At 37.2% G+C, this 19,016-nt stretch overlaps 1 protein-coding gene across 22 annotated transcripts in view; it reads right to left on the bottom strand.

Moving 5' to 3' along the window:
• The window catches only part of ROBO2 (roundabout guidance receptor 2), a 1,685,112-nt gene that overhangs the window by 18,799 nt on the left and 1,647,297 nt on the right, over window positions 1-19,016 (bottom strand). For all 22 annotated transcript variants that reach the window (XM_045088214.1, XM_045088211.1, XM_045088212.1 and 19 more), the window contains 2 exons: window positions 10,961-11,221; window positions 5,866-6,071 (listed from right to left, as the gene is read on the bottom strand). In XM_045088214.1, coding sequence (XP_044944149.1) covers window positions 5,866-6,071; window positions 10,961-11,221 — 467 coding nt within the window. The remainder of the gene's footprint in view (window positions 1-5,865; window positions 6,072-10,960; window positions 11,222-19,016) is intronic.

Below are 19,016 nucleotides of genomic sequence, written 5' to 3'. Positions count from 1 at the left end.
CAAATGTTACTGAGCAGTAAAATACCATGATAAAATGGCATCTTGCTGTGTCTATATTCCATCTTCAGCACTAAAATTAATTTATGATCAGTCATCAATTCATTTACATGTCGCTTTATGCTAAGTCCTTCCTTGCTGATAAATGCTTATCCTTAGATCCATTAAGCTAGAGTAAAGTCTGTGCTTTATAATATGACCCTGTTAATTGTTGCATTACCATTTTTATGGGATACAAAAACTGGCTGTCCCCCATTTTTTCAGCCAATATTTAATCCAGGAACTCTCCTTATTAAGTGCAATCAGTCTAAATATCTGTTAAATAAAATCTTCAGCTCTAAGTGTCTTTGGACAAATCAATCCAGATCTTGACCTCTGCTTAAACGTAGGAAAACATCTCTAATCTTTAGAAATCCTTCTTTCACTCAAACATATTAAATATGCAAGGATCCCACCTGCATTTCTCAGAGGGAAAGAATATGTAGTATATATGGAAAGCAAAATAAGTCATTACAAAATTTCTTCCTTGGGACATATGGCACCTGTTAACTTGTCCCACTCAGATAAAAGTGGAATATATGATATTCCTCTTTTATCTGTTAAATTCTGAAGTATATGTTTAATTTCTTTTTAAATACGTCACAGCTGTTGAAGTAGCCTAAGAAAGTGATTTAATTATTTGTAGCCTTATCTCTGAAATGCCCCTAATTCTAAAATATTTTCCTTGAGTTTGTGCAACAAAAGCAAGGCATCAGGTCACACTGTCGAGTGGCCAATTCTCTAAAAGCTGTGTGGTCGAGGAAGGTGGTGAGGCTGCCAGGTTTTATTGTTTTCAAAACAATCTGGTTTGGGAGTTCCAGTAAAAACCTCCAAGGACATAAAATCAAGAAAATATAAAGCCACGATTTCCTTTCAGCCGTAATATTTATGTGGGGTCCAGCAGTTAAGGAAACTTTTATTCGTTTCACTTCATGGCACTCACTCTCCATTGTACTTTCTGTGATCAGTGAAGCAGTTAGAATCTTGGCACCGGGTACAGGACATTTTCCCTCTGTCCTCGCTCACATTGCCATCTGTTTCTTTTTTCCTGTGGTGGAGTCATTAAATTCAGGAAACACTTACCCTGGACTCCCATCATGGAAGATACAGAAAGAAGCATTAACTCCCCTCCCTGTCCTGTTACCCCAAAATGGTGGATTTGGCATTAAGGAGGAAATATGGCAAGCATATTCCTGAAGACTGAAACACTCTGGGTGTTTACTTTATAGCCCCAAACAGAGTGTGATGTGCTATAATCAAGATAGTTTTATACTTTATTATAACCAAATGGGTTATAGTATGAATTAAATTAAAAAGATTTCCTATAAAAAGTGCTGCTACAGTTGATTTTTGTTAACATGAGTCACTATAACTGAATATAAACTAAATATAAGAAAATAAATAATAAAAGGTACATCTAAAAATTAAGATTTTTTAAATCTTGATCAAGCATATAGAGAGTAAGGGCTAATGTTTCCAGAGATAAAACTATATGTTGTATTTGTGTGCGGATATGTGTACATTTTTATTCATACGTGTATAAACACACATATGCATACACACAGAAAGGAAGACAGAGCAGAGAGAAAGAGAGAGACAGAGATCCATATGTTAAGTAATAGGCCAGGAAATCATTTTCTTCTTAAATATGTTAAATTCAGAGATAAAAAAAAAAAAAAAAAAAAAAGTTGGGCATATCCAGAGAAGGGATCATGATAATTTATCATAAGAGTGAGAACAATTGATTTTGAAAATTGTTCTGTCATTTATCACGTGGGTAACTTTAAAAATACTTTGAACTCCTCTGTGGCCCAATTTCCTTTTCTATAAAATGAGAACAAAAACAGGGTTGTGGCAGTTAATGAATTAATAATATGTTAAAACTTTACAACAAGGATCTGCAGACTTTTCTATGAGGTGTCAGATACCTTATATTTGAGGCTTTGCTGTCTTTTTTGTTTGTTCCATATTTTCTTAGAATCCTTTAAAAATGTAGGAAATATTCTTAGCCCATGAAGCCACAACAGAAAAGCAGGCCACTTCCTTGGATAGTGTCTTGTACCTACTAAGGGCTATATATGTGCAAGCTAATATTCTTCTTCTTCTTCTTCATAGCATTATTATTATTATCATTATTATATTTAAATTCCTAGTCAACAGATAGGAAGGAATAGACATCTGATAAATGTTTGTTGTTGGTGGGGGTCGGGGGGACAGCGTCTGAGTGGCTGAGTCGGTTAAGCATCTGTCTTAGGCTCGGGTCATGATCCCAGGGTCTTGAGGTCGAGTCCCGCATCAGAATCCTTGCTCAGGGGGGAGCCTGCTTCTTCCTCTGCTCCTCACCTGACTCCTGCCCTATTAACACACACACTCTCCCTCTCTCAAATAAACAAATAAAATCTTTGAAAAAAAAGTTTGTGGTGGGAAAAAATATAGTATAACAGGTTTGTAAATACATTTTCCACATTACTGAGTTTTGGAAACCAAATGTTGATTTTTCCCTAAAATCCATGTGTTGAAACCCTAATCCCTAAGGTATAAGGAGGTGGGGTGTTTGGCGGGGCAATTAGGTTTAGATGAGGCCATGGATGTGGGTTCATCACAATTGGATCAGTGACTTTACAAAAAGAAGCTAGGGCGCCTAGGTGGCTCAGTCAATTAAGCATCTGCCTTTGGCTCAGGTCATGATTCCAGGGTCCTGGGATTGAGCCTCACATGGGGCTCCCTGCTCAGTGGGGATCCTACATCTCCCTCTCCTTTTGCTGTTCCCCCTGCTTGTGCTCTATGGCTTTCTCACTCTCTCTCTCATCAAATAAATAAGTAAAATCTTGAAAAAGAGAGAGAGAGAGACAAGAGTTTGCTGTCTCTCTCTACCATGTAAGAACACAGCACAAAGATGGCTGTCTGCTAGCTAGAAAGAGGAACTCACTAGGAATCAAATCTCCTGGCACCTAGATCTTGGACTTCCCAGCCTCCAGAACTGTAAGAAATAAATACTTATTGTTTAAGCCACCCAGTCTACTGCCTTTTGTTATAGCAGCCCAGCCAGGTGAAGACATGAGATTATGGCATATGAAACTACAGATATTTTCCTCTCTTCTTGCTTTTCCATTCATGACCCATTATTTCAAAATTAAAGAGGTCCATCGCAAATTACTTTGTTGTTATGAAAATATTGGGAATTAATATAATTATTTTTTTATAAAGCTGGGTTGGGCACCTTATTAGCTGCTGATATTACTTAAAGTGGTTAAGGCTGGAATGTAATATATCAAGTAAAATCCGGAATACATAGGCTTATTAACCCATCTCTGTGTTATCACTTGACTGTCATTCTGGTTGGCTTTAGAGTTTCAAGGAATGGAATAGAACTGTTTGTTCCATTTAATAAAAATGGTTATTAGTTTCATGAAAGTGAAAATCTCTATCAGGCGATTTAAGTCAAAGTAAATGCCTGATTTCCTCATACCACAGACAAATTTAGAACCCCAAGTAATTTACAGTAAGATCAGAATCCTCTCTGTGGGCACTTACCATCTTAAAAACATAAAAAGCCAATGGAAACAGTGTCTGTTTTATTGCCTACCTCATTTAGCACCATTAAGCTAGCTTTAAGTGTCTGAAGAAAACATAAACACGTTAGAATAATATACATCAGTATGTTGATTTCCAAAACATTTGGTTGATACATACATTAACCTCGGGGCCATCTCCATGTACACGTACATGTGTGCATGTGCACACACACTCTAATACACTTAAAATTCTATTTACACTCACTCACACACACACACACCCTTGCATACATTCACATGCAAATAAAACCACAAACCCTATCTATACTCTCTCACATACACATCTATACATTCACCCATGCTTCCTACGCACACATACTTTTTTGAGAAAACATATTTGCTCTTATTTTAATTTATATTTACTTACGTTATACTTATATACTAGCAGACAAATTAAATCTTTGATCATACCTTTCCCACATAGTTATCACAGAGCCAAAAAAAAAAAAAAGGAGAAGAAAAAAGTAAAGAGTTTCCTCTTTGGCTACTTTTTGTAGAGTACAAGTTCTTTCACTGAGATGATGTATTATTCATAGGGTAAATTCATCATGTAATACATACTTAGAAACCATGAGGTTTTTATACACGGCAGTAATTAAGCAGTGAATTCAAGGAGGAAAACAGACTGTTTTCTTAGCAATAAAAGCTTCATTTGGAATGAACAGTATACTCACTACAAGGAGAGAGGCAGATTGGTTTTAACCACATTCACATTAAATACCCTAACATGTTACTAACAGGTGACCATGGAAACGTATGAAATGGCAGGCTTATAGATATATTTATCACCTCTGACACTATATATTTAATAAAAGAACTACATAGGCTATAACTGCCTTTTTTGTGTGTTATTATTGCAATTCTTACTGCATTCCTAATGGAAAAGAGTTCAGTATCATTAGTGAGATATGCAAAAATATGCAGAATTTTACCCTGAAGATTATGCTACAAATTCAGGCAAAGGGGCTTAACATAATAGTGCACTAATAAGTTAGCTCTCTGCATTCAAAGATTTAAACTTTTGCTCTGCCACCTTCAGTTGGATCAGGATTTGAAATCACAGCAGTGTATCTGCAGTTCTTAAATCTTAATTAGCCTGGCAAGCATACAGCCCCCAGGTAAGGCGCAAAACAAACAAACAAAAATAGTGGACTCATGCATCACACATTGTGTTACTCAGGAAGGCATATAGAAGAAACATATAGGTCTTTATCCTTCTCTATCACTGCCATAAAGAAGTTTCCCTCAGTGCTGGCTGAACTCTAAGGCATAGTGCGAGATCTGTGTAAGTTGGGAGCGTTGGAGTACAAATGAATGAAATGAAACCGTGCTAAATGCCTACAAGGATGAAGATGATATTATCAAGATGAAAACAGAAAAGGGCGATTTTCTGAGAAAACCCAATGCCAGGCAAAAGCAAGATCTACGCTTATGGTGATTATGTCTTTCTAGTCCTATAGGAGACATTTGTGCATGTGTGTCAAAGAAGGGATACCTACTGGAATAAAAGATGAAATTTTTGTGTTTCTCCATAGTCACTGTGTACATATTAGGATTCAAGTTTTTTCAACAAAATGGGATAAACTTAAATCCTTGGCAATATGTTGCAGTCCTGGGATCATCCTAGGAGAGTAACAACTGCTACCGTTCACATGGTGAGCAAAGCAGAGGACACCGAAGGAGTAAACAGCAAAAATAACTGTATTTCTTGGAAGAGGAGCAATTATTGAATCCAAAGATATGAAATGCGTAAATGTATGGCTTATCTCACTATACATTTTCTCCATTCCAAAAATAATACCTTGTGCAACCTTAGAGAGGCTCATTCTGAAGACTTGCTTATTTTCATCAGTGAATGATTTTACAGAGTGAAATATTGAGAGGCGTCTTAAGATTGCATTCACTTTGTATGTAGCTCCTGATAAACAAAATATATCGTTTCTAAAAGTCAAGGTTTTTTATGTAATAGACTTGGTTCCCCAGTAGAGTGAACTTTTCATGAAAGCCCTGGATATAATTGAGTTTTCTTTCATGTCTTTAAAGCTTTTTAAAATTCATGAATTTTCTTATCATTTTTGCAGCAAAGCAAAAGTATTTCCAAATCCTTTTTGAATTTTGTGTTTAATATTAACATATTTAAAATGTTATAGAAATAGCTGGAGTGGAATAAATCTTACATAAGAAAGTATTTGATTTCTGATGCATTTTAATGTTATAAATAGGTCAGTTATTCCTATTAAATCAGTTCCGTTACCTGTCACAGAGCTGTCTAGATTGTCCATACTGGATCCGGGTGTCTGCTCTAGTGCCCTCAGGGGCCGGGGCATTTCTAAAGCTTCCTCCTCATCGTCCGCATCATCATCTGGAACATCTGTTTCCAAATCGGAAATCAAGGCTCCGGACATATAACCTAATGGTGGAACCGGGGGCTGTGGAGGTTGATTATTGCTTTGAATGTGCCTAGAATTCAAATAGGGGAGAAAGGGAATTCATTAACATCCTACCAAATTAGAATTAAACAGCATGTGATGGCCACTCATTCTGTCTTCTTGCTGTTAACTTTTTGGAGATTACAGTGCTTTCTTACATTTCAGCAGAGACAACGGGCTATGTATACATGGCTAGTCAACAAAACAACAACAGTATTGATTGTATACTCTTCCATTGGTATTTATGGGATAATACACAGAGAAAAATACAGATCCAACATTTTTGTGCAAATAAATCATCCAAAGGAGAATATGAGTATTTGCCACAAATAATTGCTTAAAGCTTTTTTTTTTTTGCTCCCCCAAATATAATAATTTGGTTTACATTTAGTGTCAAAATTCTACTTGGCCTGTTTAATCTCTGTGACCTGCTAGCCCTTACAAAGAAAAAAATGTCACATGAAGGGTTAATACCAATAACCCCTCTCCCAGCCAGAAAGACAGTGCCTGCCTTTCAAGGCTTTCTTCCTACACATCCCCCTCCCCACCCATGAATCAAGCTGAGTGGTGTTATCTACTGTAACCCAGTTTAAAGTAGGAATGGCTCCTTTATGTTCTAGCTACTTATTTATGCCTCTGTTTTACCCACTAAAGTCTAAAACACCTCAAATGTGGAAAAGATTCATCTTAGCACTCTCTGTGTTTGGAACCTGAGGTGTGTTAACACACCCTTTGCAATGCATATGTAACTTTAATCTCGACCTTGTGAAGTCGGCAGAACATGTATTATTCCCTTTTTAGAATCTATTAAAGTGAAATTCCAGCTTAAGTCACTTATTTCAAATGGCATGGCTGGACACTAGGGTTCAGTTGATCCATTTTGCAACTACTTAAGAGTTTCTTCTAAATTATAAAGGCCATGATATATATGAAAGTCATTGTTGTCTGTTACTGTCATTAGGAGTGAATATAACACATGTATTAACACATTGTCATTTTTTTTTTTGCATCCATGCAAAGTATTTAAAAGACATAGGATATTTAAGGCACATGTAAGTCAAATGTTATGCATTTTTGAATTAAAGATACAAGATGATTTTTAACACTTGCATTTTGGGGGAAAATAATTCATTTTTCCAGAATTTCTTTAACATTCCTCTCCCAAGTGTATTTTTTTTTTAAATTTATTTATTTATATGACAGACAGAGATCACAAGCATGCAGAGACACAGGCAGAGAGAGAGAGAGGAGGAAGCAGGCTCCCCGCTGAGCAGAGAGCCCGATTGAGCAGAGAGCTCAATCCCAGGAATGGATCATGACCTGAGCTGAAGGCAGAGGCTTTAACCCAGGCATCCCCCCAAGTGCATTCTTGATCTTGCAACCAACTCCAATGTAACAACATTCTACATCTTTCAATGATAAAACAAAACAACGCCCCCCCCCCAAGATGTTAGTTCTGGGATCCCCATTTTTAATTTCACAGATCAGGCATCTGAGGTCCCAAGTCTTTATCTGACATTCATCATAGCTCATTCATGCAAAAATCAGGAAGTTTCTAAACTACTGGTATAGAAAATCTTGAGTGTTGATAATGACATCTTGTAAATGTTGCCTCAAATTCTGTTTGTGAATTAAGGATGGACTGAGTCAAGTCATAAGCAAGAGAATACTAGGTGGTATTTATATAAATGATTCATTTTTCTCTAATGGTGTGTACTTTTGTCCTGGAAAGAACCAAAGAAACTGACATTCTAGTTCTACAGCATTGCTGACAACTCTTGAACGGAACAAATATACATTAAGGTGTAAAATGGACTCCTCCAGATGAGCAGAAGTAGGAGATAAACTGAAATAAGAGGGTGCAAAACATTTGTAGATCTCTTGTAGTGACAAGCACTGTACTATGCACTGCATGGGTCCATATGAACAGAATCCCTGGAGGTGGAGTGTGGGAATTGGCCTTTTTAAAATGTTCCTCCTGTGATGCCGATGTGCACCTCACATGAGGAGGGCATTTCATTCCTGAAGGGCGAGATCCTACGGGAGCACATATAGGCTCATAACTTCTACAAAGCAGGTCACTAATGACATCCTGGAGGATTGTTGGGTTGAACAGAAACATATTCAGTGAGAGAAACAGGGTTTTCCCTACAGGTACCTGGAGCAGGTGAAGAACTTGTTTGTCCACTCATTTTGTAAAGATCTATGCAACACACACTAAAGGTGATGCTCTTTTAAGAGTGGCAAGATAGCAATGAAAAATTCAGGTGAAAACCTGAGCCCTTCTGAAGAATAAAAGCTCTAATACAGCTAGATACTGGACTATGTCCTGTATAAGAGCAAACTCATTTAACTCTCTCTTTTTTTAAATGACTTTATTTTTAAGTCATCTCTACACCCAATGTGGGGCTAGAACTCACAACCTCAAGATTAAGAGTCCCACGCTCTACCAACTGAACTAAGCGGAACTCATTTAATTCTCACAAAAAACTGTGATGTGTAATAAAGAATTTACCTTGTCTAAAGAGAAGTTAGGCTTTTGCCATGTGCTCCAGGGAGGTAATCTCTCTCTAAGTTCTAGAATGTCCTATCTGATAGGAGTGTCTTTGTTCATCTGGAGTCCTTAGGCTTCTCCAGAAAGTCTAACAATGTGATTTATGATGGGGGCTTTCAGTCACATGGTGTCAACTTGCCTTCTGGAGGGACTAGAGACTGAAGTCAGCTCTACAGATAACCAACCATGTCTATGTGACAAAGCTGCAAGAAAGACCATGAAACTCAAGGTTCGTATGAGTTTCCCTAGTTAGAAATACTCTATGCATATTGTCCTACATTGTTGCTGGGAAAGTAATGTTTTCTACAAATGCATTGGGAGAAGACAACTGGAAGTTCAAGTTTTGGAACTTTCCCGGACTCTGTCTTGTGCATCTCTTCTTTTAGAAGATTTTAATCTGTATCTTTTCTATATAAACCATAACTTTCAGTGTCATGGTATTCAGTGATTTCTATGGCTTCTTCTTGTGAATTCTTAGAACAGAGGATGGTCTTGGAGACTCTGCTCTCGCATTGTATATGAGCTAATTGGTATTAGGATCGTCATTTTATAAATGGGGGGGAGGGGGGTGGAAGAACAGAAAGGTTGAGCAAGTTGCTCACTGTCATACAGATAGTAAGTAGGGGCGGTGGCAGTGGTTCCAACCACACCTGCCCTCAGTCAAATACCAGATCAATCTGGAATATATAGGGGTGGCATTTAGGTATCACTACATTTTAAAATTATCCAGATGACTACAAAATGCATCAAATTTGAGAACATCTGAGCTAGAATCTGTGCCATAAATGACTAAGTACATGGTTATTATTAGTTAGCCTGAAGGAAATCCTTTGGCTCTTGAAGTAGTGGGCTTCAACTTAAATAGAGGTATTTTATTTTGCCTGATGCAAAATAATACTGTTTAACAGTAGATTGTCTTTGGCCTTTGAAAAACATCAGATCACTGAGAAAAAAGATGTCTAGAAACCCCTGGTTCTAGGAAAAGAACCTATGTTCGTAACTAGCTTCATATGATTGGCCTGGTTTTAGTATCTCTTTGTGTATTTTGTTGTACTTTTAAAAGAAATAGTTCATTAACACTAAGAACAAGATCTATCTCATTATCAACTATCCAGTGCCTAAAACTATCAAAAAGAAAAGCAAATTGTATTTCATAAAAATTTAACTTGACATGCATCATGGAAATCAATAGAAGATAATCAGAGGTATGCCACTGAGATTTCAAGAGTCAGATTTCATCTGTCACTATTTGGGAGAAGAGAGAGCACATGAAAAAACTTGTATAAAATTGTGAGATCTTGTCCCACTTGTTTTCTTCCTATGCTTGCACAGGATACCCAAGTAGATTGCCATCTCTACCTTAGGAGAGGGTGTGAGTTGATTAGAAAGAAAAGAATTTGGGATTTGTAATTTATTCTAGGTGTTATTTTTCTTAAGGCATCTACTATATTACTGGTTTACTTTTTTCTGTCTCATTTAATTCACCCCAAGTATCTTTTATTAACTGACACTGACCATATGTGATTTGCAGAAGCTTACATTTACATATTCACAACCACATACAGAATTAATCACAGGCACTTTGAAGAATCTAAACGGAGTCTTTTATTATGGCTTTGGAAGTGAGTTCAAGGATAAGCTAAATGGAGCTAACTTTTAAATTAGAAAAGATTCTGGTGTAGCCAAAAGCAGTTTAGCCTGAAATTCAGCAGATCTGAAATTCTTGTCCCGGTTTACTCTTTAACCAGTTATATAACTTTGATCAAATTATTTAATGTAGCATCCCTCAGGCAGCCCTGACTGCCATGAACAAAAGCAAATAGTTAACTTGCAGAGCTCACAATCCTGCTAGACAGGAGTCTCCCTTGGCTTACAAATGTCCTAAATCTCACTAACAAAGATAGCAGGATTGTGATATCCCACCAAAATGTCTCCCAGCTATCTTAATGTTAATGGCTGGTCTGAAGACAACATTGATCAAGCAGCAAGGGCAAGGCCTCCGGTAGGCCTCTGACATCCTGGCCCCTTGTAGGCCCTCTTTAGCATATGAAAACTCCACTGACACCTCCCTTCCCCTCACCTTCCCCCAACCACAGGGTACCCCTCACAACCAGGGGCAGCAGCTCTTCCTGCCCATGGGTCCTGTCCCCGTGCTTTAATACACCACCATTTTGCACCAAAAGAAAAAAAAATATTTAATGTATCCTAAACTAATTTCTTTATCCGGATGATTGAGTTGCACAAAAGTGCTTCTAACCCTCAGCTGTATAGTCCTATGAGAACTCCTTGCAAATGTACTGTAAACGAACATTTCCTCAATCCCTGTGATGAAGGCCTGGGTCCCCTGACCTGACAAGAATATTTACCATGTTTGCTTGGCTATATCAAACTGATAGGCTCTTGTCAACTCATCCAGGTGAGCTTGCAGCATGGGCTGCATCTCTTCCCGGGGGGATGGAGTAAGAGTTGCAGTGGACTGCTGTCCAAAGGAAATAGCGGGAGAAGAAGCCACGCCTCGGACAGGAGGTGTTGGGACACGATCATCGTCTTCTTCCAGTTCATCTTCCATACCCTGGTGTAAGTATGTTTGTACCGGTAATGGCGGGCACCAGCTATCACTGTCATACCTGAAGTTTAATGAGAAAAAAAAAGCATATTGATATGCACACAATGATACAGGCATTTCATAACAACCACAATGGGAACGACAGCACCCTCTATGTTCTCTTAGTTGATTTCATCCTGATTTCAATTTGTTGGTGCTGCCACAGTAAATCACCTGGCTGTTATCTTAATTTCTAATCATAATGACATCTGCTATCTCAATATCTCAATTTATTCTTGGAAGATCTTATTAGCTAATTGTTACCCCACAGTTACAAAAGGCAATAACTTCCCAACAAAGTTACTCACATGGAAAACCCAAATTGCTAATTAAAGACAATTAATGAATTAATTTAGTGCTTGTAGATTTAACTACTTTCTTCTGCTGTTTATCCTTGTATACCAAATGGAACACGCCAAGATTGATGGTCAAACAAGTGTCTGAGAATTTAACTTACTCTTTTTCTAGATCTATGCCAACCTTTCAGTCCATATGACATGTAATCATTAAGATTTTATGTTACAAAATGTATTCAATGGCCCTTAGATGTTTTTAATTCTCTGATTTTCTCAGTGGAAACTCACAGCTCCTTGTATCTTGACATCTAAAATCTATAAAACAGAGGTTCAAAAGCCAGCCTAATAAAATATATATTAAAAAGGAAAATAATAATTTATAAAAGCAGTGTGCTTTTAAGGACTCTGGTCAGAGAATATAGAGAATTAATCCAAACAGTTTTCATTGTGACATAATATCTCTCAGTGGCATTTCTATTTACACTTTCTCCATATACTATTATTTTCATTAATCAAAAAGATCCTTTTAAAGGGAGGCTTAAGGATAGGATAAACAATATTACTGAATGTAATTGTTCTATAAATTCCACTTCTTAAATATCTACCGAATCTCCTACTTCCCCTTTACTTCCATAATCACAGATCAGAATCATTCTGATGAGAACTAGCCCATTAGCTCTCCTAGTCTATTGTGACACCATCTTCATCTTTTTTATCCTATAGTCCATACAGACAAAGTCTAAAATCTTAATTTCCATCATACCTGTACTTTGAATTACTCAGTGGTTATCACTAATATAAGAAAAAGTTCAAATTCATTAGCAGAGCCTAAAAGACCCTTCCCCATCTGATCAGCCCATCTTTCTAGCTTAATTTCACACTATTTCCCCAACATCAGCCTACTGTGTATTTTTTTCTAAACTCTGTGTCTTATTCTCAGATCATCTGCCTGTGAGCTCCTGCTCTTCCTCTGGTTCAATTCAAATGCCATCAGTTTTGTGAAGTCTTCTCTGCCTCCACCATATGGAATTGATTATAACTCTAAAATACATACATTGTGGTACTCTCCATATTATATTTTTAAAAGGGATTCTATTTATTTATTTGACACAGAGAGAGATCTCAAAAGCAGAAGTGGCAGGCAGAGGGAGAAGGAGAAGCAGGCTCCCCACCAAACAGGGAGCTCAATGCATGACTTGATCCCAGGATCCTGGGATCATGACCTGAGCTGAAAGCAGATGCTTAACTGACTGAGCCACCCAGGCGCCCCTACAGGGATTTTTTGTTTCTGTTTTTTCCTATTGTTTTATGAGATCTTTAAATTCAAGAACTCTAATTCTCAACTTTGCATTTCCAGCACCAAATACAATTTCTAGTAAATAGAAGATTTCATTAAAGGAATGAAAAATCAAATGACTATTATAAATACACACACACACACACACACACACATACACACACACACATATCCTCTCCCTTACAAATGCTAACTTGTAAATGTTCAGATGATTCTTGAATATTTTTACTCAAGTGTCTTTACTTACCTTGTCTAAAACTAAATTTATTTAAAAACCTATACACGGGTGTTTGTAGCAGCTTTATTCATAATTGCCAAAACTTGGGAGCAACTCAGATGTCCTTCGGTGGGTGAATGGATAAATGAACTGTGACAAAATTCACCGAAAGGCCAAATTCTAAGTTTCTCCAGATAATGCAATATTATTTAGCGCTAAAAATAAATGAACCATGAAGCCATGAAAAAAACTGGTGGAAACTTAAATGCACATTACTAAGTGAAAGACGTCAATCCAAAAAGTCTACATACTGTATAATTCCAAGTATATGACATTCTGGAAAAGGCAAGACTATGGAGACAATAAAAAGATCAAGACTATGGAGACAGTAAAAAGATCACTGATTGCCAGAAGTCAAAGGAAGGGAAGGATGATTAGGCAAAGCATGGAGGATTTTTATGACCAACTGCTCTATATGATATTATAATGTTAGATATGTGTCATTATAGATTGGTCCAAGCACATAGAATTTACACCAAGAATAAATCCTAATGTAAACTATGGACTTTGTATGATGCTCATATATCAATGCAGGTTCATCAGTTTAATAGTGTATCACTTTATTGGGAAAGTAGATAGTGGCAGAGGCTCTGGACGTGTGGGGAAATCTCCGTACTTTTTCTCAGTTTTGTAGTTAACCTAAAACTGATCTAAAAAATAAAGTCTATTTTAAAAAATCCTTGCGTTAATCACCCATTTATTCGACAACCCTGTATCAGAAGACTGCATCTATTTACAGAGCAGGCATCCAGTAGGGCAGACTGGTACCAAGCAATTAATCAGCAATACCAGGTACTACAGGAATAGGGAGACAGTGGGCTGAAACTAGTTCGGCAGTAGGGCAAGGCTATGCTGACTATAGGAAAAGGGGTTATTTTAAAAGGTGGCCCAGAGAAAGAGAAAAGATCACAGTATTTGAAGAACTCAAATAATTTAATAACTGGTAAGTGCCAACAAATAGAGTTGGGCACAGTTGAGGCAGGGGAGGTGACGATGTGCCAGATCACCTGGGGCCTCATCATCCCTGAGAAGGACTGTTAGTGATGGGTGGTCCCTGAGGGATTTTTTACAGGGAATAAACCTCATCATCAGTAGCAGTGCTATTTTCCTCTCTTGTTGAGGCTACCTGAATAATCTACCTGGTGAGCTGTGAACTGAAGAGCGTGTTTCAGCAGCCTCATACACTCTGATAGGGACAGCTCTGTCAAAATGTCTTCTATATTGTAGTGTAAGCAGGCCCACTTTAATCTGTTACAGATGACAGGTTTTTTTTACACTGGAGAATACCATTGGTTAAACTCGTATTCCCATCAAATATGTAAGTACCAATCTGCCCTGAAAAAATACATTGCTCCAAAATGATGCCATTTTGATCTGTTTCATATGTTGGAGATCATAGTTAGATTTCGTTTGGGGGGGAAAAAAAGACTTTTTGGTGTACAAAGTTTGTCACCCGTGGTCCGATCTGGATTCCGTGCTTCCGGTTTTTCCCATCCGCTAATCAGTCCTCGACACCACATACAAACTGGTCTATGGAAACATCAGAATTGTTTTAATCAAACGTTCACTTCTGTTCATTCTATTCTATGCACTAAATATGTCTAAGTGTCCACCTACCTTTTTGGATGGTTTTTCTCTGAACAAGAATTTTCTACTCAAAATAAATTGTTTTCTTCATCATTATAATAATCTTTCTCTTCTCCTTCCCTCTCCCTCCCTGTCCCTGTCCCTGTCCGTCTCCTTCTCCTTCTTCTTCTTCTTTTTTCTTTTTTTGATACTTTTCCATCATGGTCTATTGCTTGAAATTATTCAACTTATTTTGAATGAACTGTACTTCTCCAGTTTCATCTACCTTAATCTTACAAATCCTTCAAGCTACATGCTATATTCCATATCTTTTATAAAGATTTTCCAGATGAGGCCAACTAGCACTGATATATTACTCTTCTGACTTGCACTGACATTTTTGCACATCCACTTGAAAATTGATTTTCTGCTATGTTATGCCATTTCCAATGTTGGTTTCTTTAACTATTGTCTAATTTTTTTTGAGAATTTAACCTTTCACATGTTAATAGTATCTTTTCCTCAAGTGGATTTATGCTACATTAAAATTATGACATTCAATTACTCTTGTCTAGCCACACCTGACATGATACTTTAAAAATAGTAGATGATAAGCCTATTTATTGATTTGAAATGAAAACACACAAACTGATTCATCAATAAGAATGTTTATGATTTTGATGACATGGCTAGAGGTAGAGAGTATAATGCAATGTGAACTAAGTCAGAGAAAGATAAATACCATATGATTTCAATCATACAAAACAAAGGAGCAAAGGGAGAAAAGAGAGAGAGACAAACCAAGAAAGATTCTTAACTCTAGAGAACAAGCTGATGGTTACCAGAGGCGAGGTGGGTGGGGAGATGGGTGAAATAAGTGATGGGGAGTAAGGTGTGCACTTGCTGTGGTAAGCACTGGGTGTTATATGGCAGTCCTAAGCAGACTTTGTTGACTGGAGGAGCCCAACATGGGGCTTGATCTCAAGACACTGAGAACCATGACGTTGAAATCATGACCTGAGCTGAAACCAAGAGTCAGATGCTTAACAGACTTAGCCACCCAGGCACCCTCAACTTTTTCTTGTGGTAACATAAAGACGACTGAAAATGCTCCTGATGCCAAACCAAAGGTCTTTTGGCCAACCATTCCTAGAAAAGCTTTCTTTGTTTTGTTTTGTTCTGTTTTTTTTGTTTATATATTGTCAATGAAGTATGAGGCATCATATTATCTGTCTTGCCTGGTAAATAATGGGAAAGATGACAACAAATCAATGTTGCATGTGAACTAGCTAAAGGCCACATACAAATAGTGAATTACTAATAAAAATACAATACAGTTCAACACCCACAAAAGCTTGCCAATCTTTAAGTATAGCAAAAAAGCAAAGTGTCAGATTTCTATTGAATCCCTACTGAATTCTTACTAGCATCATATGATAATAATAAAAATACAATATATTTATAGCTAAGGATGAATACATTTTGATTCCTTTTTATCTGCTTTATGCCAGATAAAGCATATTCCTTTTTATCCTTTTTATCCTTTTATTCCTTTTTATCCTTTATGCCAAGAGAGGCATATGGATGAGAGAGAACATTTACTATTGTTGTTATAATATTGAATTAACAAATACTTTTCTATCTGGACAATGATTTGGTAACTTTTGGTATTTAGTTCTGTGGGGGGAAATGACCCCAGAAAGGCTTAGAAATAAATTTAATAATATTGAAACTTTAGAAACAGTATTAAACATTGTAATAAAATGTAAGAGACCATCTTTTCAAGCTTGAGATTATTCTGGGCTAGGTATATTTCCCAAATTTATCCCTTTCCTCCATCCTACTGCCATTGCCTTATCTTATGGCCTTATCATTTTTTAAGCTATTGGCTATTCTGCTGTAGTATCCCAAATGTTATCCACCTGCCCTAGCCTCCTGTACTCCAATTCATCATCTATATCCAAAGGTCAAAATCCCTATATGACAGACAAGGCTTCACAGTTCGCCACAAGAGACCTTTTCAGATTATCTCTTACTCTATGAATATTTCAAACCTCATACAGCAGGTACCGATTGCTGAAGGATACACATGAGCAATTAGAATGCAATGCTATGAGTACTACAGTAGAGTTGTAAGCTTAAGAAATAAAAAAATTAAGGAAAGGCTGGTCACCTTAACTAGAATAAGATGGAGTTTTCAAGGAAGAGTAGGGAGTATAAAGGAAAATGAATGGGGGCTATTCTTTTTTTCCTATCTTTCATTATATATGTGTATCTATAGATAGATAGATAGATAGATAGATAGATAGATAGATTTTAAGATTTTATTTATTTATTTGATAGACAGAGATCACAAGTAGGCAGAGAAGCAGGCAGAGGGTGGGGGCAGGGGAAGCAGGCTCCCTGCCAAACAGAGAGCCCAATGTGTGGGGCTCTATCCCAGGACCCTGGGATCATGACCTGAGCCGAAGGCAGAGGGTTTAACCCACTGAGCCACCCAGGTGCCCCTATATATATATTTTTTTTTTTTAAAGATTTTATTTATTCATTTGAGAGAGAGAGAGAGAGACTGAAAGACAGAGAGAGAGCATGAGAAGGGGGAGGGTCAGAGGGAGAAACAGACTCCCCACCGAGCAGGGAGCCTGATGTGCGACTTGATCCCAGGACTCCAGGATCATGACCTTAGCTGAAGGCAGTTACCCAACGAACCAAGATAGCCAGGAGCCCCTACATATTTATATATTTTTTTCTTTCAGCTATGGAAATTTCTCTCCATCTGCACAGCAAATGGTGATATTAGCAACATTTTGCTATAGTCCTTTGTTCATAATTTATTCTGGCACCTAGGCTGCTTTAGGTTAGGGACCATTGCTTGTCCTTTGTTTTTTCTGCCTCAAGCTCAGAGCTGGCACTCAACAGCTGGTTAGAAATCCGGGTGCTATTATTTGTGAACAAATGATTCAAGATTCACTTCAAAACTGAGCTTCTTTTTTTTCCTTTTTTTAAAAATTTTTATTTTTTTTTAACATTTCTTTTCAATGTCCCAGAATTCATTATTTATGCACCACACCAAAACTGAGCTTCTATAGGACTGTCCCAACCTTACACCTGGCATAAATGGTTATCCTTTCCACAATACAAATTATTATTTTGTATATTTGCTCATCTAGGGCTTATCATATAAAATAGTGTGTGTGTGTACACAGTCTTATGTGTTTTCTGGTCTCTACCTACCACTCCTGAATAATTATGTATCTATTTCGTTCATCTCTGTTGCTTTCTTTCCTGGCACCGGGCATAGCATTTACTATGTACTTGAAAAAAATGTATGTTGGATAAGTTCTCTATTATGATATGCTAAAAACAGAAAGAAAAACTATATATCACCATAGGAAGTACAGTTGCAGAATCCTTGATTGCTACAATAAAAATAATCATAACTAAAAGGTGATTTCTGAAGTTTATTTTGTTTGTATTTCAAGAGAGACTTAAACCTACACAAGTTTCAAAACAAAGCATATAAACAATTCTACAGAAGAACTCATCTGTAAAATATTCAATGTTAGTTTCATGAATAGCACATTATAAAATAATCTAGGAAGTGTTAAAAAAATCCTTCCTTTTCTTTTTTTTTAAACATGTATTTATTATTTATTTGAAAGAGAATGGGCGCAAGCACACACATGAGTGGGGGTGGAGAGCAGTGGTGCCAGGGAAGACTTAGAGAGAGGGAGATAATCTCCAGCAGACTCACCTCTGGGCATGGAGCTTGATCTCACGACCCTGAGATCATGACCTGAGCTGAAATCAAGACTCAGACATTTAAGTGACTGAGCCACCTAGCTGCCCCTTTTTTTCAATATTATGAGGTTTTCACATTAGAAAACAAAGAAGTATAAAGAATATATCAAGAAATGGAGTCCAGGGCGCCTGGGTGGCTCAGTGGGTTAAGCCGCTGCCTTCGGCTCAGGTCATGATCCCAGGGTCCTGGGATCGAGTCCCGCATCGGGCTCTCTGCTCAGCGGGGAGCCTGCTTCCTCCTCTCTCTCTCTGCCTGCCTCTCTGCCTACTTGTAATCTCTCTCTGTCGAATAAATAAATACAATCTTTAAAAAAAAAAAAAAAAGAAATGGAGTCCAAAGAAAAAGAAAATTGAATTTTGCTGTCAATTTAGTGATAGGTAAGACTTTACTATTTTGGTTAAAAGTGAAAATTTTTGTTTCAGAAAATACAAGATACTTAAGGCAAATAACTCAAAGGTTATTAAAAACCAAGCTCATGCTACAAAGATTTTGAATATATATAATGGAAACATATATTTCTTTACCTGTCTAAAGGACTAAATGAATTTCTAGAAATCTTTTACAAAAGAAAAGATTTTC

The sequence above is a fragment of the Mustela putorius genome, unplaced genomic scaffold (assembly GCF_011764305.1).
Source record: "Mustela putorius furo isolate JIRA1106 unplaced genomic scaffold, ASM1176430v1.1 tig00003834_pilon_pilon_pilon, whole genome shotgun sequence".
In the NCBI taxonomy this organism is placed as follows: domain Eukaryota; kingdom Metazoa; phylum Chordata; class Mammalia; order Carnivora; family Mustelidae; genus Mustela; species Mustela putorius.
Note: the sequence above shows the minus strand (reverse complement) of the source record. Positions and strands in the feature narration are given on the sequence as shown.